Source organism: Centruroides sculpturatus, unplaced genomic scaffold (assembly GCF_000671375.1).
Source record: "Centruroides sculpturatus isolate CEXI.00-Female unplaced genomic scaffold, Cexi_2.0 scaffold151, whole genome shotgun sequence".
Taxonomy (NCBI): Eukaryota; Metazoa; Arthropoda; class Arachnida; order Scorpiones; family Buthidae; genus Centruroides; species Centruroides sculpturatus.
Window position 1 is genome coordinate 54,988 of NW_019384363.1, and position 26,348 is coordinate 81,335.

A 26,348-nucleotide genomic window follows, 5' to 3' on the forward strand; every position below is an offset into this window, starting at 1 on the left:
TATAAAGACAACTGGTTAACACTGATAATCTTTTATTGATCTCTTCTTTATAGAATCTAATAATTTAACATAACTGATACCAAGTTGAATGTTGATCTCATTAATTCTTCAAGAAATTTAAATTTTATAGTAACCAATTGAAACTGCCAAGGACAGTGGCGTACCATGGGTGTCAGCTGCCTGGGCCAGAGGAAAATTTTGCCCCCTTATTTAGGTATTTCAATTTAAAAGACCAAAATTCAGTTTTGTCACAGAACAAGCAATGAAAAATTTAGTGGTAGTGCAGCGACCTGTTTAAAATAGTTCTATTGGATATTAGTGGTGTATATGAATGCGAATGAATCGTACAAGAAAAAAAAAAGGTCAATAGGTTTTGCAGGAATTCCTCGGATGAAAAAGTTACTAGTTCACCCGGCGAGCCGATTCCCGGACTGTCCGGACGATAGCACTATCGTAGGCGCAATGCAAGTATAGATTATGATGTTTCAAATTTTTACAAGATATTATTATTATTTATTGTAAAATTTTGCCGCCCCCTAAAATGTGCCACCCGGGGCGTGCCAACCCACTATGGTATGCCACTGGCCAAGGATTAAAAAATAAAATAACAGGTATAAAGTTTATGCAACTGAATACATCAGACATTTTTTGTTTGACTGAAACATGCATGACACAATCAGTTAATATGGTTTTAGAAATTAGCAACAAATATATAATAGATTCAACACTAATCCAGAAACCATTAGGACCTGGATACCCTTCTGGAGGTTTATGTATAATAATCAAGAAAGAACTAAAAACTATTAAAAAAATTCAAAAAAATCCAATAATTTTATATTAATATTATTACAAATTAACAAGAAAGAATTGGAATTCTTAGATAGATTAATAATAATAATAATATTCAAGTAGCAAATATGATACATCAAGAGCTTGCAAAGAAAATGCAAATTATTAGACATCCACGAACCATACTACAAATACATTCCACAGACAGTATTGGAAAACAACACACACAAAATGTACTACGACAGAGCCATAATCACAGATAAAATAATTTACCACAACAGACCAGATATCACACTCATTGACAAACACAATAAAATCACATACATTATAGACATAGCCATTCCAAACACTCACAATGTACAAAACACATGCACTGAAGAAACTAGCAAGTACACAGAACTCGCCCAGGAAATAAGACATCTGTGGAGGATGGATAGAGTGCGTATTGTGCCTGTTGTTCTCTCCTCTACAGGTGTCATACCAGACACACCACACAAAAGCCTGGGCTTATTACAATTAAATAGAAACACATACATCATGCTACAGAAGGCCACTGTATTGAATATATGTCATATTATTAGGAAATTCCTGAATACAGACACACACTGACATGCTTTTTAAATTTCTGTTTTGATTTGGTTACTGTGCCTTGACTCTGGTCTGGCATAGTACACAGCCACCAGTGTCAACCGAGTATAACTCACAAAACCAAACGTAATAATGTTAGTATATATTCTTCCAGATCATTCAGAACTATTTAAAGATACATTTAAACAGCTAGATTATTGGGAACATCTGTCTTCATTTGGATTAAAATCTCCTAAGATTAATATATGAGTTGAACAATTATTAGGTAGATGCTATAATGGGCCAAATAATTTAACATTTAACAGTTGCAAATCTACAGATAAAAAACATAATAAACTAAATCTGGAATTATTAATGCTAACTCATGACTTCACTATTATGACAATAACTATATCTATTAAGTGATTGTATATAGAGTGATTGTCGATCTGGATTTACTTGTGTTACAAATAATAAGGATATACTACTCAAAAATCTTATAAACTGCAACCAAATTTATTATCAATTTCAAACGTTTTCAGTCATCTTTAATGACCTTTATCAAGAACGAGCGAAAATCAAATGCTGAAAATTGAATGAAGAGTCTGCATTCGATTTTTGCTTGTTCTTGATAAAGGTCATTAAAGATGACTGAAAACGTTTGAAATTGATAATAAATTTGGCTGCTTGTTATAAGGTTTTTGAGTAGTATATCCTTGTTACGATATGCAGTCTATGAAGAGGTTACAAATAATGGAAGACCAGTTATAGATTTAATAATCTTTTCCAAATATGTAGTAGATTTAGAGTTTTAAGTTGTGATATAGCAGATTATTCTTCAACAGTTGCAAGATTTGCACTTTATCTTATCAGAAAACTAGTTTTTAACCTTACTTTGTCAAAAAATAAATTATAATTATCAGAAATTTCAAATATCTGATTATTCAGTTTTTTAAGCAAAAAATAACCCAATTAATTACAGCAATTGTTTTGTTTATTATTAGTACATCGTGTTTAGTGATGTTTATATATACATATACACATAACATACTCTAGAAATGTTAAACCTTATTAAAACTTATATATGACATACATAATATTGAACACGTCACATTGTTAAGAAGTTTCTAGATGTGAACACATACACCAATAATACAGAAGCTGAATTAATGTTACACTTATTTGAATATCTTATTTACAACATAATAATAATAATAAATACTTGTATATGTTTGAAGTTCATAGAACTTAAAAAATTAATTTTAACTTTATTTTAAGTTTATTGTGAAGATTTATTATAAAAATCAGAAAAAAATGAATAATGATTATTAAAAATATTTTCACAGAAAGCCCTTGTAAAACACCAGGAAGTGAAATTTATTATAGTGAAGCCGATCATCAAGATGACAGTACTGACAATTCTATTCATGGTTTTATTAGTGATGAGAATTCCCACTTTATAACATCATCATTTGGAAGTTTTCATAGTGAATCAAGTGCTTTAACACTTCATTATTTACATTCATTACATGGTAGTTTTAAGGTAAATTTTTTAATACTTATGTGAATATTAATAGAATTTGTATAATTTTAATTGAGACTAAATTTACTTTGAGTAACATTTTGTATTTTACAAAATCAAACAGAATAATTTACAAGTACTGCTCAAAATGTCTTCTGCAGATGTGGATACATAATTGCAAACAATAAACAAATGACTCATACACACTAGCTAAGATGTATTCAGAAAAACAGTTTTTAACATTTAAAATAAAAAGCTTTGATTTGTATGTGTTGGTTTCACAGAAGTGGAAAACAAACATTGGTATCTTTTTAGTGGGAGGTTTAAAATTTGTTTCAAAAATTCTAGGAGAAAATAGAATTTTTGTTTCCAATTGTGGTCGAAAGTTCTCCTTTACTACAAGTTTAGCCAATTCATTATTTTCCTTTTAATGTCTCTTCTAATAATTTTTTCTAGAAGAGAGTAGCATTTTTGTTTGGTTCACAAAACCAAAGAGCACCATACAGACATTCCTTGCTTTAAGGTGATGAACCAGAGCCGGCCCTACCATAGGGCGAACGGAGCAGCCGCTCCAGGCGCTAAGTCCTAGGGGGCGCCTCAGTGGTAAAGAAAATTAAAGGGTATAAATNCTGTCTGGGGTCAAAATGGCTGTGCTTCCTGATACAGGTTAATTAATTATTAATCTGTATTATCTATTATGATTAGCCTAATAGTTAACTAATGTAGTAGTAGTAGTAGTAGTCCACAGATTAAAAAACCTTTTCAAAAATTTTTTTATTAAGCTTATTAAAAAATACACCAGGAAACAATGTTTTAATTTTTGCCATTAAGTCAATCTATTTTTTAAAAATAAACTCCATTTTTCTTAAGCAAATATTTTGTAAACACAATATCTCACAATCTGTTGTACCTTGACGTTTTAATTAGTTCTGCGATACTGAATAGTCTTTCTGTGGGGAACTGAATTGTTACTTTATAAAAAGTTTTATCACTACAGGATAAAGTTTAAAATTACTGACTTTCTTTTTAGTAATGCTAGCATGCTCTTTGTCTTCTTCTCTAACATCATTTCTGGACTGGTGATGTTCTTTCCTTTTTAGAGGTGGCATCTTTTCTTCCTCCATTTGTGTTTTGCATATCATATGGAACTTTCTTCATTTCTCTCTGTAGATAACCAGAGTTGAAGATGGAGATTGTATTGTTTTAAAAATAGTCTACAGTTTGTTACTTGCACAAGGCTCAACAATTTAGTCCAGGATAACTGTCTACTTAGTTCCCCCCCAATTACAAGCTAGGAACTGGAACTGTAAATGAATTAAAAAAATCATCTATGCTCTCTGCTTAATACCTTTGAAAGTGTGACACTCAAGCATATAATTCCACTTTACATCAAATTTTTTCTTAAACTTTCAGAGAAGCTTTTCATGAGATAATGAATTTAAATCCATAACTTTGAAGAATTTTAAAAGTTTTTTTACCTCATCTCCTAGCAAAAGCAATGAGGTATTTTTCTTGGCATCACTGGACACTCCAGAAGCAGTCGAATAATAGGAAGTCTTTCCATTGTTCCCAATAGTTTTCCTCATTTTCTCCTACCAAAGAAAATTTTATTATTGGTAAAAGCAATTTGTGAAGACATCATGCATGCAACATAATGGCAATTTTTAAATTTGTTTTTAATTGACATCATTTTTTAGTGTTTATGAACAAGTAACTTAAATAAAGGAAAGACTAAGTTAGTTAACACATCTTTATTGCACCATGTTTTACTGGAAAGTCTTCCCGACTTTCTCTTGCTCTCACACAAGGAAGAACGTCTCTGGTTAATTTGTTAAGTTAATATTTGCTAGCTTTTATAATAGTATTGGGAATGAAGAGTAGTTGGATTCTGGAATGGTGGACTGGGTGTTTTTAATGACAACAATTAAGAAATTTCACCATGTAAGAAGAAAAAATAGTATACACATGATTTATTATAACGTTATACTCAATTAAATGTAATGTCATTGATTGGCTATGTTATATTAAAATTAAATTATTGGAATAAGAACTGTATATTTAGTCACTAAATTTTTAAATACATGTTAAACTTTAGAAACCGTTTAATAGTTCAATATATTCTATAATAATAGCTTTTTAGCTTTTCTTATGAGCCTATGTTATATTGGGGAAAAAAAGAGAAGAAAAAAATATTTGGGAATTAGTTAAATATATATTTTTGATGCATTTAAGTTTAGTATTTTTTAACTTTCAAATTTTTTGAATTTATTATAAATACAGCCTTTCAACAAGCTAGCTTACAACATTTAATTGATTAAAGATATGAAATTATATTGCATAAAATGAAATCCTAATTTTAAATACTGGATTGACCAGTATGCCATATAATTGGAGGAGACCAGCATGCCAGAAACCGTGAAGTTACCAGCATTCCAGTTAAAATGCAACTAAAAAATAAAATTAATCAGATCTAATAAAACTAGTTTTTAAATAAATGTTAAAGAAAACATTCTTTCCAATACAATAAAATAATAATAATATAATTTGATTGACTTAAAATCAGGAAGAACATTTTTCTTTATAGGAGAATAAAACTATTAATGGTATATTAACATTAGTAGTAATAGTTAGTGGTAGTGGTAGTAGTTAGTCAGTATGAGCTGCACTGACAACCTACTTGACCTTAAAAATAATACCTTTGTCTCAAATTTCACACAAAGCAAATGTTAATCTGTATGAGTTGATATAATTTACATCCAATTTCTGAGATATGATGTCTATTTTTTGCATTTTTGGATCAAATCACAATAAAATAAACATAAGGAAAGCAGTTTTGGCATTCCATGAGTATTTTCTTTCATTAGAAAGAAGACAAAATGCAGAAATTAAACATATAATTGAAATTTTTAATGTAATGCTGACAGTTTCACAGATTTAGAATAAAAACTTGTTCATTTTTTTTCACACACTTTTTAGAGAGGGATGTACAACCTCACTTAAACTGGCATGCTGGCATTCCCCCAGGATAAACCAGCATGCTGGTTTTTACCAAACAAAAGTATCTGATTTTATCATCTTTCCCAGATAGGCCAATATTCCAGATAATCTGTGAAAATACAGTATAAATTTTATAAATAATTAAAATTTATAATTTATTTATAAAATATTTATTAACACATTCATTTTCTGGCTTCCTAAAGGGATAATCAAAGAGAGAGAAAAAATAAATAAGCAATTGTAACTAATGTTGTCTTCCATTTCTTCAACTAAGAAATAGAAAAAAGAAGTTGAGATGTAAGATATAGAAAAAAGGAAAGTTTAAGAACTTCCCTTTTCCTATATCTTACATCTCAACACTGTTTTTCATTACAACAAGCTCAGTTTTCATTCCACCAGCATCCACCAAAAAAAATTGCACACAGAAAGTAAAAAAAAAACATGTTTTTTATGACACTAGTTCAATTCTGTCTTTTTTCCCACATTAGAAGTAATAAAATCATAAAATATGCCTTCCTTTCAATGAATGGAGAGAGTTTGTCCATGACACCATTCTGGTGGATATACTGTATATAGTTAAAAGATGACTTCTATAGATCACAGATACACCCAGGCACTACAATGAAAATTTTCTGACGATTTAATCAAGATTCAAACCTGACTTTCTTGGAGTTGTAGGCACAAACAGTAGATCTTTCCTGTATGCTACCTAACAGTAACCTACAGGAAAGATCTGTTGCAAGTTAGTATATTTTTTTTAATTGAAGAATTGTTTTGTAAAAAATGTGAACATCAGTTTTTAAAGTTTACTAAATCTTTAGCATTCAAGATGTAAAGCCAGTTTTATAATTTTTTTCAACAAAAATTTTTGAACTTGTTTCATAAAAGATGATTTTGTTTTTATGATATTTTATTATGTTAAAAATAATATTTTTATAATGTCCATTAAAGTGCATGATATTGTACAATTTATTTTTATTGTAACAGAAGGTGATTTGTATATTGCAAAAATATTATTTTGCATTATGTGATTATAAGACAGACATAATTACATTATGAATTTTTATATTTTTTGTTTGCATATTTAGCAGCTTTAAGTAAAAATAAATACATTTTTAATTGAATATTTAATTAGAATAAAATAAATCTTCATTATATGTATTTATTAATATTTCAGAAAAACTTAGCTATGAATAAACCCTTTCATATTGCAAAAGAATTATTAATGACTGAAAGGACATATAAAAAAGATTTGGAAATTGTCAATGTAGTAAGTAAAGAGTTTTGATTAAATATAATAGTAAATAATCATTGAAAAACAGTATTAATATAGAAAAAAGAAACTTTCTTACTTTAAATATAATTTTTAATTCATAAATTTACAGAATAATTCCCTAGCAATAATTTTATATTCTTCAAATAATTTTTGTTATTTTTATACTTGCCTGATTTTAAAAGAGCAAAATATCTAGCTGAAGTTTGTTATTGATAAGGATATATGATAAATATATCCATGTATTACAGTACAAATATGAAGAAGAAAACTATGAAAGACTTTTTAAATAGGCCATAAATAAAACTTTAACATAGTTTAAACCAGTGACTCCCAAACTTTTTTGATCCACTGCCCCCTTTGTTCCATAAAGTTATACCCAATGCCCCCTAACACATTTTCTCTTGTGTGAGAAAGGATTGGAAATATTCTTAGGAAAACTTTTCTATGAATCTCACACTTTGTGCCCTTACCTTACATTGTTCTCAACATCTGGAAACCATTAAATGCAATGTTTCCTTTTAGTGACCCCAATTTTGCTTTTGGTCATCATTCAATACCCTGCCTCCAGCGCCCCCTAGATCTACTCATCGCCCACAAGGGGACGTTATTGCCCACTTTGAGAAACACTGGTTTAAACACTGTAAGACTGGAATAAAGTGTCATAAAAAATGCAAACCTATGAACCTTATAAATGAAATTCCAGCATAGTTTAATGCAGATAAAATATAAATGCTTTTGATCTACATAGGAGATCATCTTCAGGTTAATGTGTTCCAAAATGGAATGCGAAGACTCCATACCAACTTCATGTACTGACATGTCTTCACATTCCATTTTGGAACATATTAGCCTGAAGAAGATTTCCTATGTAGATTGAAAGTGTTTGTATTTTATCTAAATTAAACTATGCTGGAATTTTATTTATAAGATCCATAGGTTTGCGTTTTTTATGAAAAACTTAAACAAACCAAACACTAACAAGATAAGGAGTCCTATGCTTTTTATTTTCAGATAAAACATTTTTCAAGACTATTTCAGTATTAAATCTTCAAAAATATGAGTTCTTTTTAAATCATACACAGAGATAGTCTTTAAAAAATATTTTGTCTGAAAATAAGTAAAACGGCAAAACCGTATTTGGGACAAGACTATGTCTCGGAGACTCACTACTAAGTGGAATCACTTTGACACTCAAGGCGGGTCTTGTACTCATTCTCCAATCTTTTTTGGTATCACTGCTTTTGGGTGCGATCGTTCAAACTTCACAGGCCACAATGCATTTTCGATGAAATTAACCTATCGAATTTCAAAATTTCTCTCCATTGTGTGTCGATTTGAGTTGAATTTTTGTCGATGCACAACGAAAATTTCCTGTTTTTGAAAAAAATAATCATGGCTATTCTAACGTCCGAAATTATTTTTTTATTTTGCATAAACAATATACAGTTTAACCCGATTAACGTTATTGAATGTAATGACAACCCTAATATAACGTCAAATTTTTATCGGTCCTACGATTTTACTATACTAGATAATGTTAAAAAAAAGCCACTTGTAATGACATAAAACCATTTTAACATCATATTTGAAGCACTCCCAAATTTACAAAATTAGATTACAAATTTTATTTAACATAGAAGAAACTACATGTTCAGTTCTAAGGTCAGAGTTCACTTCTTAGAATGACTGTGGGTGGTACTCTCCCGCACCTAACTTCGGTGGGGTGAGGTGCCTGTTTGTAGAAGAAGGTCGCTATTTTGTATTTTATTTTGACTCGGTTCTCAGTCCCCTGACTACTTGCAAGTCTGGATTTTTTTATGCGCAAATGATTTGGGCATCTAATACTCTGTGCCAAATATCAACTCGTGACATGTACTCCTTCATATCTCTATGCTGGTAACATAAAACGGCAGTATGATTTTATAAACAAGACATAGTCTTGTCAATAAAAATATAGGACTGTAAATAACATTGCTAGACCCGATATACTATAAAGCTAGACAATATGAAGAAGAAAACTTATTTACTTAAGAAATTTATATTATTAACCTGCACATAAAATATTCTTAAAACATTCCCAGGATTGATTTAAGGTTCAATACTGTGTTAAAATTTTAAGAAATAAGTTTTAAAATTTAAAGAAATAATAATGAATTAATTCAGTTTGAAAAATGCTGTATAAAAGAAATTGTCTATAATTTGTTTGGCACTGTGCTTGAAATTTAAGCAATAAACTTCTAAGTTGAGGAGACAAAAAGATCTACAGTCGACCCCCCCCACAACATGGTAGATATGTTCCAGTTTTTATGAATCCATTTTCTAAGAGTCCAGCCAATCACAGCCCGACATGTATGCAGTTTACGGACTACGGCTGTTTGAAAGGTTTCTTCCATAAAATTAATCGATTCTAGACTAATTCGAATCAACATTTCCAAAATAATTTTTTGGGAATAATCCATATAAACTATGCTATAAACAAAAAATTGTAAGATTACTTACTGAGCGTGCACCGTTCGACTACGCTATTGCTTAAGTTTGTTTTCGTCATGGAGCTTGTCATCGAATGCTTCCTGATAAATTATTTTTTTTGCAAAAAATTTGCTGAAGTTTGGAGACATCATTAATATAATTATAATTTTTATGTTAAATAATAAATGGTTTTTAGTAGGTCCGCTGCTCGTTTAAACTCAACAGTTTGTACAATATCCGCTATTGGTCTAGATTCAACCAATCCTGTCACAACACGAGTCAGCAATGATGTTTTACCGAATTATACGAGTTTTTTTAGCATGTTTGTATGAATACTGTCGCAATTTTTTCGCCATGATATAGGAATCCAAACTATAGGAACCCGTGTTATAGGGGGGTTCGACTGTATTTGAAAAGAAATGTTTTTAGACCTATTTGCTTCTCATACAGAACTCAGAACAAATGAGAATACAAAATATACTCACAGTTGAGTTAGGAATTTTATGTTTAGAGTTTACATTTAGAATTTTATATAGAACAAAAAATTAAAAATTAATAATTGTGATTAGAACAATTTAAATTGAGATTTTAGAACATAGAAGTTGGAAATTCAAAAAAGATTAATGAATAAAGAATATATAATTTAGATATGAAATTCTTTTACATTATATTACAAATAGGTCTAAAAATGTTTCTTTTCAAATAGATCTTTTTGTTTCCTCAACCTAGCAATTTATTGGTTGAAATGTTGTGTAGATTAAAATTATCAAATTATCTGTTTATATTTAATATGAACAGATAATTTGATAGTTTTTAAAACTCCTTTTTAAATTAGATAATTATCAGAAAAATGTAAATTTAGAAAATATGGAAGTATCATAATATCCTGCCTGTAATCCATGGATTATATTGTGGCTACATGCCATATTTAAATCATATATTTTGTATATAATTTTGTTATTTTATCTTGTATATTTTCCGCTTCCCCTCTGTCTGTCCTATTTGTCTACCCTTCCTGGAATGTTCTCGTTTTACCCTTGGCTTTGGTATGTGGGTGGACTAAACTGAGAAGCAACGAAAGAAATGCAGCTCTGAGGGGAGGGGCAAACAGCAGTCACTCCGGAGAGGGAACCCGAAGGAGAGAGAGTGAGAGGAAGTCTCCCCAGTACATTTAGCATCGTATGGTCAAGACGAGAACTTTGGAACGGAGAAAGAAAAGGAAATTAATTGTGAGGAACAGGACGCATCGACCTTCGGACTAATATCTTAAAGAGTGACAAAAAGGGAGCTAATCAGTCCCCAACCCAATGAGAAATCTCATCCACAAGCCCACACAAGCAGGATACATCAAGTTTTGGGTACCCTCTTTCCTATCCCTTACTTTCATTCTCTCAAGTTTCTAATAGCCTTCTCTATTCAATAGTTGTAAGTAGTAATAGGAATCTAGTTTTAATTAATATAATCTTAAGTAGTTGTATAATCAGTCGGACAAAGGACTACGCATGCGCACTCTTTGTAGGGAGACCATATTGTGCGGTGGTCGAATAATTAATGATGTGGATTATTCGGTGGGTGTAGCATTGTTGGTGTCCTTAGAAACCTGTATCATAACAAGCGAGCTAATAAAATTATTGTATTTTATTTTATCTATTTTCGATTGTGCGTCTTTGACTCACTCGCGGATCTCACAATATCATAAAAATCTTTCAGCTTTCATGTTGCAGGTCATAGGTTGCTGCATATAATCTGCAATAATTTTAACACAACATAAAAAAAATAGCTATAAAATCCTTTTGATATGATAAAAAGTATTTTATCACATCAAAATGTCTTCGTGACACGATAAAATGTGATGAATTTTCTTGTTCTTGCTTATGTGTTGGGCAGATGCAAAAGACAAACGTTCTGATAGATTATTTCATTCCTACTCTGACTAATTTGATATTTACACATTCATTAGTCTTCCAATAAACATCTCTAAACTGATCTTTGCCTAAGATATGCTTAAGTTGTTTAGCTTAAGATATAAATTATAAATTAGAAATGAATTTGGCACTAGAGTGAGGTGTTAGGCTCCATCTCTTAGCTTAAGATGTTTTAGCTTAGCTAATAATGATTAATAACATCTTATCCTGATATCTCAGCAAAGAAAACTGAAGGTCTTCATGTCATGACAAGATTTGTTGTCTTCACAGTTAATATGGAGAAAATTTGTTTCAGTGACATATCCAGAAAGTTCTTACAGAGGTGTGATTTAATTATCATATTTCTGTTCAAATAAGAGCTTTAAACCTAACAGTTTTTCTGCAAAAACACAATATTGTTGGTTTTGTAGCAGTTTTGGAGAAAACTTCCATTCCAACCATTACTTAGGAAAGGCAAGTGCCTTTCCTAAGTAATGGTTGGCTTCTTCACTATTTTGGATATTTAATCTCATTACACTATCAGCAATACTCTAGATGTAATCAAAGCTTTATCAAAGGTTAAGGTAGATCTGGATGAACCTTATTACTTTGATAGACTATGTTAATTTTTATCCATCAATTAGAATAGAAGCATTCATAGCCCTACTAGGTGTTTAATATGCAACAAAAAGCACTTAACAATTGATAAATACAAGATTGTCACAGATTTTTTGGATATCATCCTGTCTAATTCATAGTTCACACGGAATGGGACATATTATAGACAAAGTAGGAGTAGGAATGGACTTTCCTGTGTCTGGAAATTTAGCAGAAATTGTGATAGATTATTTATAGCCAATACTTGTATACAAACAGAGATATGATATTAAACTAACCTGCAGGTATATAGATTACTTGCTTGTTATATGAAGAAACAATTGCTCAATAAAAAATTTTGTAAATGACATTAATAACAACACAGTTAACATTAACCTAAAAATAGATCAAGTAAGCTCCTTCCTTTCCATATTGATACAGTTCTACATTATACATTAAATATATTTTTACTGGTCAAGTAAAGGTTTTTATGTGTGTTTATATTAAGTAAATTGGACCAGTACCAGGTGAGAAGTAACTTTTATACAGTTCTACTTTTGCTGATACTGCATGGTTAAAAGAACTGATTCATTGATATTCTTATGACTTGATAATGTACAAACTAGCAACCTTTCAGTCATGTCTAAAATGAGTGGTTATCCACTCCTCCTATCTCATGCACAGAAATCAAGAAATTAGGTTAATTGACTATTCAGCTGATAACCATGATTTTCCACATGAAGTAATAAAAAGTCTTGTTGAAGCTGTTTCTGTCAAGTTGATAACTGTCACAAGCACCAGCAAAGCATATCAGAGAGAAAACACACAGATTCATAGTTACAGGCATAGCCATTGTGACATTGATAGTGCATTTTGAGAGAAAGTATGGTATTAATAATTGATATTAAGAGTTTAGCATTTATCATGCAGCTTCTCTGATCTGACAAAGAACTACATCGAAGAAAGTGGAATTTACATGATCAAGTTAAAGAGGGCAATGATTTTTTTGTTTGTCAGATCTGCTTAGATCTGATATAGAATTACCAATAACAATCCACGAAAAACCTTTTTTTACGGGTGTTATGTCACTATTAAATTCCACAAGTACTTTCGACCTCCATCGAGGTCTGCTTCAGGTGGTGACTGGCCGTGTTTTGACCCGTCTGTCGTGACGATGTTGCCAACGATGTAAATAAATAAATGTGCGCATTGGGTTTCACTCCTCTGACCGACACTGTTCGAATTCCTTGAACAAGTACTTCCACGCCTGTGCAAGCGTTTCCCCATCCTTGTAATTGATGCAGTTGCCCCCCCCTGATAGCTTTATGAATCTCCCAGGCCTCCAGGTGGCGGATGTGATCACGGCCAGTCACCACCTGAAGCAGACCTCGGTGGAGGTCGAAAGTACTTGTGGAATTTACTAGTGACATAACACTCGTAAAAAAAGGTTTTTTGTGGATTGTTATTATTCAACGCAGTGTTAAGTGGTTGGAAGTCGTTTATCTTAGAATTACCAATTTATCATGTCTGAATCAATCTAATTTCCAGTGTCTGAAAGTTTTTATCATCTATAACGAACATGTTAAAGTATCTTTTTCTTCTTTTCTTGCTGTCTTTTTATCATTTTTGTTATTTTCACATTAAACCTTTTCATTAGTGTTACTAACAAACATAATATTTTCTTTTCAATTTGAAAACGTTTTTTGTTGCTATGGATTAAATAAAACTTTAAAAAAATGTATTTTTCTTAAGCCATTGGCTTCAATATATGTTAAATATTAACTGATTTTAGTATATATAATTATTTAAATTATCTTTCTAATATTTTTATGATATTTTTTCTTTTATAGTGGTTTAGAGAAGATGTTAGTAGAGAAAAAAATTTGCCAAAAGATGTGCTGGAATTATTACTTTCCCTAATAGATAGCTTATATGAAATACATTGCTATTTGTTACGACATCTGGAGGAGTTTGTATTAGTTTGGTTAGTTTTGAAATCTAAATTAATAAAATCATTTATAGTAATGTATTATATAGAAAATTAATTTATTTTCCAATATAATGTTTATTATATTATATTATATATTACAATGTAAATTATTAAATAATTATAAATATCATATTTTCATGCATATAAACTGCAGGAAAATTTTGGATAACTTGTTTTGGAAAAAATTTAGCTAAGTATGCATTACTAATATGAACTTTAATTATAAATAATAATAAAATTTGTAACAGTAAAATTCAAAATATTTATAATAAAAAAAATTAACTAAATGATAGCTTTGAATATTTAAATTATATAATTTCATAAATTGCTTCTAAAATTTCAAACATTGTTGACTTATTGACAATATAGTTTTCCTTATTAGCAAAACATCAGTATTTTTAAATTTAATTTTTAAACTAGTTTAAAATAATAGTTTCTCAGTTCTAATTAAAATATTATATTATATATTTGACATAATAAATTACTATAAAGCAGTGTTTCTCAACCTCTAACAAATCGTCTCCCCCTTCACTTCAAAATTCCAATGCTGAGGGCCAAGGCTAACACCAAATTCGTACTGCATTGAATAGACTATTGACTAATATAATGTTATTTGTTTAATTATCGTAAGATATAATGAAAAAATATCTAATTATTCTTAATATAATGTTTTACTATAATGCCCAGAAAATTGTTTTTCGCCCCCCTAAAATATAAATTGTTACAAATTGCCCCCTCAACATGGAAAAACGCCCACATGGGGGCGATATTGCCCCCGTTGAGAAACACTGCTATAAAGTATGTTTAGAAATATATAATGAAGATAGATCAATATAATTTTTTATTTGCCTATAATGGAAGAGAGAGGGAGAGAGAGAAGTATTCTAAAGTATGCTCTGAAATGAATTAAAGGAAAGATAGCAGTGTTAGAAATTATGAGAGTATAGATTGGATTTGTTGATTGCAATATTATGTTCAACTGAGAAAAATAAAAATAAAACAATATTGTTGAATTGATTTAAACTTGATTTGATTCCTCAAGGCTGAAAAATTTACTCAAAATCACCTGAGAAATAGTTTTTTATGGTTTATTTTTATTGTATTTTATTTATAAATTATCCAATACATTTAGATCTTAAAACATTTTATGGTTGATTTTTGAGAAGGCATTTTTATAATGCTAATACTTAAATAAATATTTTAGTATAACTACATTTAATCCATTTTTAAAAATCATATATCTTTTAAAAGATGGATTAAATTTTATTTGAAATTTAAAATTAAGGCTGGGTGAATTTTTGGTGAAGCTTGATAATTGAGTTTTTGAATGAATTGGAAAACCGTAAGAAGTCAAATTATGCCAGATCTAAATTATTGGACATTTGTTAATAGGTTATCTCTGGTTTTAATTGTGTGTTTATTAATAATTGCTGGGATTGGGTCTAATCCAGATCCTTTGCCTCGATCTCCACAATAGTTGTGCCAAGAAAATATGCAAAGAAGGAGGTGAGGCAGATTTCGCAAGAATAATCTCAAGGAAAAGGAAAGGCAATTGAGTGATACAGTTAGTGAAGATTATTATCAATTAGAGGAAGTTTTTAACAAAAGTAGTCCTGTGACCTTGAGAGCTACAAAAATTTATGATTACTTTGAAGCATCAAGTGATGCTGAGCATAGGCACAGGAAGTGTCGCAATATACTTTAAAATCGATTTATGAGCTATCCTACAGCTTCATATTGAACTACAAGAAATTAAAACAGAGGTCAATGCTCTAAAAGAGGAAAATAAACATTTTCATGGAGAGTTGACAAAACTTTCTCAAAAGGTAGAAGAATTAGAGGAAACATCCAAGAATAACTCCCAATTAAAAGGTATGTTGGAATATGAAATAGACAAACTAGTTAACGTGAGAAATAATAAAAATATAATAATTATAAATTTTCCTTTTAATTTGACTGATTATGAAAAGGAAATTAATTATTTCATAAAAAAGGACTTGCAAATAACTAATAGTTATACAGAAAGTTTGGTTAGACTATCCAACAGTGAAACCAAACCTATAGTGAAAATATCATTAAATTCCTCTTACGATAGAAATTTGATTATTAAGGAATTCTGGAAAAAGAAAGGTGATTTCAGTAATAAAGAGAAGGAAAAAATAATACTTCAAATTTATGTATGAGATCCAGATTGAGGAGAAAAAAACTATTAGCAATGATAAAACAAGAAAAATGTAATGGAAATAGAATTATTATAAGAGATGATTATTATATAAAAGACAACATAAAATATACATATGACATGAATATAAATAAAGTAATTCAGTTGAGTGGTTTTTGAGAACTGATTGATATTATAGAATAATTATAATTAGATTGAAGAAACAATTGTTATTTTAAAAGTCAAATTCATGGAAACAGGGAACTGGAAACAGACTTGGTCTATGCTGTTTCTTGTCGATACTCCATGTGGGTAAATTTAGGAAATTGTAATAAAATTACCAGCTAAACTACTGAGGTTATTATATCAAATTCATAACTGATCCAAATACTTTTGAATCCTATTTATATCAAGAAACTAAAGAGGGATATAACGTGACAAAGTCTTGTGTGATGTATCCAATCTCAGGATACTCATATAGTAATGGATTTATGCATATGAATTTTGTTTTTGTCATTATAAGTTCTTTATTCAATTAAGGCTAAATAGAAAAAGAAGTAAACTCAATAGTAATACTATGAACTTTTTAGAGAGTGCTGTTTCAGAGGTGGGGTTTTTTCCCAAAATGTACAAGTTTTGTTTTTTAATATTTGAAGACAAGTTTGCCCAAATAGGGATCACCATTTTCTCTTTTGCATTCTAGACAGTACATTGTTTTTTAAAAGGACTTTTTTGAAACTTTTTGGCAGCTAGTAGCCTAGAATGGAAGCTGGAAATGTACTGTCTAGAACGCAAAAGAGAAAATGGTGATCCCTATTTGGGCAAACTTGTCTTCAAATATAAAAAAATAGAAAAAACCATCGGACGAAAAAATTATGAAGTACAAGTTTTGTTTTTATAGGGAGATACTAATGTTATTCAATAGATACAACTTCCGTGCGATGAATAAGATCAACAAATGGAAATATTAAGAAATTTTATATGACGTTATTGTAATTATTTATAAATTGTATAAACTGCAACAAAGTTTTTTTTTTGTGATTGTATTATGTGATTAGTGAATTTATTTAAGTTTATAACTTTGTATGTATATATATGAAAATGTTAAACAAAATGATAATATGTCAATATATTATAATTATTTAATATGTTATAATATAACAAAATCAATATTTTGGATATCACCCAAAACTCTCTTTTGTAACAGGTATACCCTATTACAAATAAACTTCACTTACTTACTTACTTAAACATTAATATAAGAAGAATTTTAAAGAATTCATTTTCTATATATGAAAGAGATGGAAATGTTTTGTTTAATTTTAGATAATTGAATAAAGTTCATAATGTTGAAGTATGAACAAAATTATTTTATATAATTATAACAATAAACTATATTCATAACATGTTAGATTTAAATGTATTTTATAAAATTAATGTATTAATGTTTATACAAAGACTGTCTATAAATAAATATTCAATATTTATATGTACAAATTAAAATTTATTTTTAATAGTTGAATCCAAATTTATTGCTTTTATTAATGAATATATCTTATTTTAACTAATTGATTTTTTTGAAATGTATCGGATGATTTTTGTGCTTTGATTGACTTTTGGTTGCTTTCATTATTGACTTGTATTCATTTATGGTATGTGTTATAATTTTTCACAGCCATAATACTTAAATTTTAAATAGAATATTATCTTTAAAATTTATTCATAAAATTATTTATTACAGTATTATGAATTACTAATAAATTTGAAAAAGTTAGTTAATATTTCATAAAAAGTTTTCAGATGAAGAATGTTATATTTAAGATACCTAGTCTGTCTATAGAAAGAATCGACATGAGAGCACTGTCATGCATGGTGTTGCTTCTGTTAATTAAACCAATTAGCACATTTCCTAATAATGGCAGCATTTTTTGCTTAATATGTCAAGCAATATGTGAAATATTGCTTGACATATTAACTAACTTTTTCAAATTTATTAGTAATTCATAATAATAAATAATTTTATGAGTAAATTTATTTTATTTTATCTCACTGGATGGAATAATGACTTTTTCATTAATTGTGTTAATTTTTATAGCATGCATTAACTGTAAAGAATCATGAATTTAATAACTACTATACAAACTTCCTTGTATTCCATTATCAGAACATGAAGCTTCCATAAAACTTTCCATTGAGCTTTCCATAAAGCTTTCCATAAAGCTTCCATGAAGCTTTCCATTCCACTGTTTATAATGGTGGTGACATGTATAACAAATGAGGAAGAAACTGGAAGTAACTTGCCACAACTAAGCAATCAGTGGCCGATGCTCATTGGTTAATACCCAAGATGATTCTTTCCATAGACACACTGTATAGAATATACAATAGACCATAATTTTATGGAGCAATAAATGACTTAAAAAAGTTCAAAATGTAATACAAGTTGTCTGTTTTGTTTGCCAGATATGAACATTTTCATTGTAAATAGATTTTTAAAAAAAGTGGCTAATTTTTATCTAGAATAAGAATGACAAATCAATTTGGCATTATAGAATAAAGTATTTATTGCAAAATATGACCTACTTGAACCTATAACCAGTGCGTACAGAGTTTAATCTTCCAAAACGAACATTTTCTTAACCCCTTTGGGTTCTTCTTCAGGTAAATCAGCTGGATTGAACACAAATACAAAAATTTGAACAAATCCAAATGCTGTTGAGTTTGAATTGTTTGGTTCGTTTGCATATTCCGTCACATGACATGTTTGAAAGTGCTCAAACTTAATGATCAATGTCCAAACGTAAGAGAAAGTTATGTCAAAATACATAACATATGTGAGAGTGAGATAAAAAATTAATAATGATCTCGCATGTTCCCCAGTAATTTTTTCCTTATTCTTTACCACATAATAAATAGTATAATGCTATCACTCCATATACAGTAAGTTCTGCCATGTCATGGAAAGGCCAATGGCAATTTTTAAAGTATTTATTCAAAAAATATTCAAAAACATTATAAAATGAAAATTGTATACATTTATACTGAAAAAAACTCATATGTTGCTTATTGGTGACATATTTTGAAGCACTTTTCTACACAGAGAGCTAGTTTTTCTTTGCATATCACATAAAAATATTATGATGCTAGTCATTTTTTTTGTCTTGTTCACACACTACATGAATTTGATTTGAATTTTTTTAGTTGGTGGTATAGCTTCTAAGCAATGGAAGTTGTCTTCACTCTACATTTTTTTTTTGCACTATTTGGCATTTTATTGTGAATTAAACATTCAACAAATTTTTTTCTGAATATCAGACTTATGAGACAATAAGTCTGACTTAATCTTAATTATTTGAATTATCTTGTAGTTGGCATCTGCTAAAGAAAAATTACTTCATACTCCTACTACAAGATGATTTGCATAGATACTTTTTTTTACCAAATATTAAATTTTACTACCAATTATATATAATGCAACCAATTTGTTTTTCTGTAAAAAATCTGCTTCTACTCAAACATTTCATTTGAGTAATTAAATAATTGGGAAAATATAGGACTCAGTTTGCAGGTTCAAGTTGAATGGAGATTACTGCTGAAATTAGACTGTTAAAACAGTAAATCACCAGAGAGATCATCATTATAATATTTTATATATTGTATATGACTCAATAGAAAAATGCTAAAATATCAGTGTCAAATCTAAAGAGAAGTGTCATAAACAAGATTAAACATTTTTCAAGACATATTAACATTGTAATGACCATACAAAAACACTTTTTGGGCCAATTCAATCCTCCATCTTATATTCCATCAGTAACTAACGTTCGATCCTACAAAGATCGGCATCAAGTGTTTTACATGTATGTGCTTTTAGCAATATCTTGTCAGTCATTTTAAAGAAAATTTATGTTTTATCTTTGTATTGTATATTATCAGTCTTTGGTGAAATATAGAAAAAAGATTCAATTGGCCCAAAAAAGTTTTTGTATAGTCATTACAGTNGATTAGTCTTTGTATTTTTTGTATACTTTAGTGTGTAATTTCCAAAAGTATCTGACAGTTTTATATACTTTGCATATATTAATATGTAATTAATGATATATATTCTTCCATTAATTACACACTTAATCTAACATTAGCAATTTGTTATGTTATACTACTATACTATTTAGAAAAGTCTGCAAAAAAGAACTAGATTTGAAGCCACAATTTTCACTAATTGTATACTCTTAGAAGTCTTTTAGAATTTAAGAATTTGAATGAACATACAATCATTAATGTATATTACTTGATATATTTCCCATAATTTTCAAATTGTATTTGATAACTAATAAGTAATGATCCTGTGTAATTGAACAAATTGTTAATGTCTGGATATAAATTACTGTGAATTGTTTGTTATTTACTTAAGTTTAAAATTTTTCTTAAGGGAAGGAAAAGGACGACCAACACAAACAACAAGAATGACAGGCATTGGTGAAATTTTGGAACAAAACATTGGAATGATTGAGGTATTTTGTGATCTTAATGTTGAATTAATTTTTTAAATAATTGTTGTTAAATGGTAACATCTTTATAATATATTAATAATTTAATTATAAAATTATTATTAAATATTTTTTCCAAAAATTATAAATAATTAAATATGTGAAATCAATATTTTAAAATAAAGTTATTTTATTAATTCTTTTTCCCTCTATGTCTTTATCATTGTATGTTTCTGTGTATATACTGTCTACTTGGATTCAGTTTATTAATAGGACTTATTATACTGGTGTAGTTTCTGATTAGCAAGATTAGCAAAGAGAGATCATCTTAGTCAAAAATCAAAACAAAATATCTTTATTTTTAACTGAAACCCATAATATATGAAACTGTTTCATTGATTTATAACAAATATAAATATGCAATGTTTTATTAATATGGATGCAACCTATGTGGCCTGTAAATGAACTGTGAAAGTTTTAGATGAATTTTTGCCTGTTATTTTTGGTGTCATTGAAAATGGCAGCTTAAGGAGGCATATTAATGAGGTTTTACTGTATCTGCGTATTAATTAAATAGAACATATTGAATATACTTGGAATACTCCATTATTGAAAAACTGCAAAATTTAAAGTTAGCTGTTTAAGGTACTATACCCATAATATATGAAACTATTTCATTGATTTATAACAAATAAATTTACAATAGAACTGTAATTAAAAATAGTTAAAAACAGAATTATTATTTTAATTTTACTTCATATTTTAATAAATGAGAGGCTTGATGGAAAAATAGCATATACCACATTAGGAATTTTTTAAGAAAAAGGAAGATTTGCAATTCAGTTCACCATCATTTTAATATGCAATGTTTTATTAATGTGGATGCAACCTGTGTGGTATGCAACTGAATTGTGAAAGTTTCCTAGATGAATTGATGATGCACAAATTCAAATTTGTTAATAACTTGTTTTTTTTTTTGTAATTTTGTGGGATATGTTGTTTTTCCACTAAGCCATTCAAATGTAAGTAATTAAATTTTTAATTTTGAAAATATTTTTATTTACAGACATATAATAAATATATTAATACTTTACCAATGATTTTGGAAAAACTGCATCATTCTTATTATTGTAATGAATATTTTGAACAAATGTATCGCTGTTTTGAAATGCAAAGGATATGTTATTTGCCTTTAATTGCTTTTCTTTTACGACCTGTACATAGACTATCACAATATTATTTGCTTCTGAAAAGTAAGGATGCAAAAAAATTCATTATTCTAAAAGTTTAATTTTGTAGCAAAATGAATTATTTAAATCATACTTTTATTTTTTAATTTTTGGTTTTAATAACAACAGTATTTTATGTGAATTTACTTTTTTGAATTTTACATAAATTTACAGAAACTAGTAACAGAAACAATTAATTAAAACTGTATTTTAAATTGCTTGAATTATTTAGGTGCATGTTCCATTATTTTTAAAACAATATTGTATATAAATTAGATTATTTTTATGTTGCAATTTTCAGAAATATTGAAGCATTATGAACAGTCTCATCCTGATTATGGTAGTTGTAAAGGTAAATAATAAATTTTAAAATTTAACACAATCTAGTTATAATTGTTAAATCTATCAAGAGATAGTGCCTAACCATTATCTCTAGGCTAAATTACTTGACATTTAATTAGTAATTATTAGTATTAATATAGCATGATGTAATCTGGAAATTGTTTTGCATTAATCTAAGAATCATGTTTATGGATGTTTATATTTTTATAATTATGTATGAAAAAACAAAATTCACAATTTTTGATATCTAAAAATTTTGAATTTTTAAAAATACTGGACAATATACAGATTAATATATTAATTTTAGTTTTAAATTTAATACTCATTGAATATTTTATCCATGATTTATGTATGTTTTATGCAAACTATAAATATAAAGAATGCATATTAATATTTATATTAATATAGTTTACACTTTTTTTAATTTAATAAAATTAATTGCTTCTTCTAATAGTGAGACTAGTGGTCTTTATCATATTTTTCTTAATTATCCACAATAAACAGAGACCGAGATTAAAACAGTTCATTTTATTTGCTTATTTAATAATCCATTTTGGATTGGTATTATCTAATTCCTCTTTGGGCTACAAATTTTAAATTAAAAAAATTTTTAAGAAAATATATACATTAACAAAAAAATTAAGATTTAAACTTACCACAAGTATACAAAACAAACATCACAGTTTCAGTGTCCAAGGTTGTTGTGTTCTCTACCCAACTTTACATTTATGACACCTTTTATAGCTCTTGATGACATCATATATGTCATCAATTTTCATCCCATTATTTAGGTTGTTACAACTTTATAGTATTTTAATCTTAATCTCTGTTTATAAGAAAAATGTGATAAAGATCATTAGTCTCACTATTAGAAGAAGAAACTTTTACTCATTGTTATATCCATTCCATTTTAATAACTTTATTAAACAGTTTACAAAAATTAATTGCATTTTGAATTATTCCTAATCAAAAATTAATTTTAGAACATGATTTTAATTTTATCTTTAGAAACACTGTTACAATTCAAACAAGCAATCAATTCACAAGATTTATCAATCAAATATTTGGTAAGTAACTTAATGTAACTTTAACTGTTTCTTAAATAGAAATTGAATTTATTTAAAATTCAATTTCTTTTTAAGAAACATAGTTAAACTAAAGTATAACTAAAATTTAAATTTATTATATTTATTTTATATAATAATTTGTGCATTTTGAAAAATCAAAATTTTGAAATTAATCTAGAAATGTTTTAATAGAGCTGTAGAAAAAACCACACTAAAAATGACATTAAAAACACATAGTTTAATAAAATTTGCAAGTACTTTTAGTGACTTAGTCATTGTCATCAGGCAATGAAATCAAATACAATTTTAAACTTAAGAATAGAACAAAACATATAATGGGCTATTTTAAAATATAAGTATCTTGTTTTGCTATCAGATCCCCACAGAAAACAATTACTTTCAATTTAACAGTACCTTTTACAAACTGAAATGCAGAGTACCCATAGGCTCCCCCTCTCTGCCACTCTTGCAGAACTCATCATGAGGAATGTTGAGTTTACAGCTTTTAGTTCCCCACTGGCCATTCGCTATCTACTCTTATATCTACATTATGTAGATGATGTCTTGCTCTTGTGGGATAGCACTGAGGAAGAGTTGTATATCTTTATAAACTTGTAATCTTCTGTCCATTTCACAATTAATTTTTCTATAGAGCAAGAACAAGGTGTGGAGATACTCTTTTTAGACTTATTCATACACAGATTGCCTGCTGGACTTATGTTTTCTGTCCACAAGAAGGCTGGTATGTTGCCACACATTGTCCTTGCCACTGCCTTCCAGTTTCCATCCTTTGTAAATTCAGCCATTTCCATCTCATACGTAGAGCATTCTTAGTTCCATCTACCTACTAAAGAGTTACAGATTATTTCTGTCACAGTGTGTAGGGCAGGATATTAGCCAACCAAATTTAGATATCTCTTTAACCATGTTAGGAAGTCAATATATTCACAGACATTCCTTTGTAATAAACACAATTACTGCATTGTTTATCCCCAATTCTTTTGTGGGCTTTTTATCTTTACACATAGCCCATGTCTTTAAAACTCATGGCTTTATTTTACCAATTGTTCCCAGCTTACTTCATATAGATTGTTTAATGACAGGGACAATCTTGCTTTACACAAAAATTTGGGGTTTACACAATTCCATTGCTACATTCATTATCATGAGCTATGACAATGTACAGTACATTGGAGACACTACAAGAATGTTGCAAGTCCGTGTTGTGGGGCATCAAGATGACATTGCAAATAATTGTAAGGAACCAAGTCTGAGCTTTATTTTTATTTTACTTTTATTTTGCTTTCATTATATTTTGTTTGGGGCTTATGTTTAGTTAAGACGAAGGTTTCCTCACCATTCACCTTAGTAACTTAAAAATAGAAGAAAAACCAACTCACCGACGAAAGAAAAGCGCCGTAGAAAAACTCGCGCACACTTGCGCTTCCCAAGCGGAAAAAAGTAAGTCCGCACCGAAAAAAAGGGGGGGAAGACCCCACAACCCAGTTAGGAATCGCTAAACCTTAAAAGAATAAAGCATCCCGATAATTGTTAAAAAGAATAATGTAAAAGGTTAGCGAAGTATTGTCGGAAAATAATCTGCCAGATAAACAAGAAAAATTTAATGTTACAGATAAGTATGTAAATGAGGAGAGTGAGCTCATTCAGAATTGTGACGTCACCTCACACTATAAAGCCTCTAACTCAAGTGAAAACGAACGAGGTGAATTCCTGATAGCAACGAGCTTTGGTGAGCTTCGTAGCAGTGAACGAGAGAGGTGTCCGATAGGATTTTGAAGTTATTCGATTTGTGGATCGACGATTATAGAAAGTCTTGAGAGTTTGAGGAAATAGGTTCCTAGTATATTGAGGTGACGATTAGGATCTTTAATTTATAAGAATTATTGTTTATAAGTTAATTCTTTGATTTTGTCGAATCCAAAGGGGAATAGAATTAAGTTAGAAATAGATTGATTTGAGTTTGTTGGATTGATTCTGTTGAATTTCATTGAATAAATTATTGTTTGATTTTTACTAAATACTGTATATAGTTTATTACTAGAAGTTTAATTAAATATTTGATTTTGTTATTGACAAACTTTGTCATTATTTAATTCGGTGCACGCTTAAAGTCCATTTCATATTGATCACATCCATCACCTAAAGGCCTGGTGCCTTTAGGTGATGGATGTGATCAATACGAAATGCCTGTCTGATTACTTTGGTGTTTTGGAAGTCCACCCGAATTTCAGGGTCGGTAATGTAGGCCGACAAGGTGGTGGTGTGCCTGTTATTTTTAATATCCAATTAATGCTCACGTAATCACATCCATCACCTGGAGGCCTGGGAGATTTATAAAGCCAACATTGGGGGGCATCTGCATCAACTTTAAAGACGGAGAGACGATCGCGCAGGCGCGGAGATACTTATTCAAAGAATTCGAACTGGGACAAGTGGAGGGGTGAAACGCGATATGCGCATTATTTACATCTCGGGCGACATCGTTCCAACGGTCAAGGGGAGACACCATTTAGTCAGCACCTGAAGAAGACCTCGGTGTAGGTCAAAAACGTTAGTGAAGATTGTTAAGGACACATCACTGTTATAAAAAGCTTTTGTGGATTGTTATTACTCAATGCAGTGTTAAGATTAGAAGTCGTTTTGTGTTAGAAAAATATATTTAATTTATTCTTTAAAAAACAAACAAACAAAAATAGAATTATCATTTACTTAGAAGTTCTTAAAATTTGATATTGTCTTCCATTTAAGTCTAATTTTACTAATTATAAAATACAGTAGAACCTCCATTATCCGGACCTCCATTATACGGATTTTCGATTATCCGGATTGTTCAAAATAAACAAAAATTTTACGAATTTGCTGATTTGCACTTGGCGAATTACGACACTGTTTATGCACGTGATGGAATGCATAACTTTTTTTGTTTCAAC

At 29.1% G+C, this 26,348-nt stretch overlaps 1 protein-coding gene across 1 annotated transcript in view; it reads left to right on the forward strand.

The window, feature by feature from the left end:
• The window catches only part of LOC111641544 (FERM, ARHGEF and pleckstrin domain-containing protein 2-like), a 78,388-nt gene that overhangs the window by 48,277 nt on the left and 3,763 nt on the right, over positions 1 to 26,348 (forward strand). Inside the window, exons 6-12 of the mRNA XM_023387721.1 lie at positions 2,703 to 2,899; positions 7,053 to 7,145; positions 13,972 to 14,105; positions 20,702 to 20,783; positions 21,826 to 22,012; positions 22,290 to 22,340; positions 23,339 to 23,397. Coding sequence (XP_023243489.1) covers positions 2,703 to 2,899; positions 7,053 to 7,145; positions 13,972 to 14,105; positions 20,702 to 20,783; positions 21,826 to 22,012; positions 22,290 to 22,340; positions 23,339 to 23,397 — 803 coding nt within the window. The remainder of the gene's footprint in view (positions 1 to 2,702; positions 2,900 to 7,052; positions 7,146 to 13,971; positions 14,106 to 20,701; positions 20,784 to 21,825; positions 22,013 to 22,289; positions 22,341 to 23,338; positions 23,398 to 26,348) is intronic.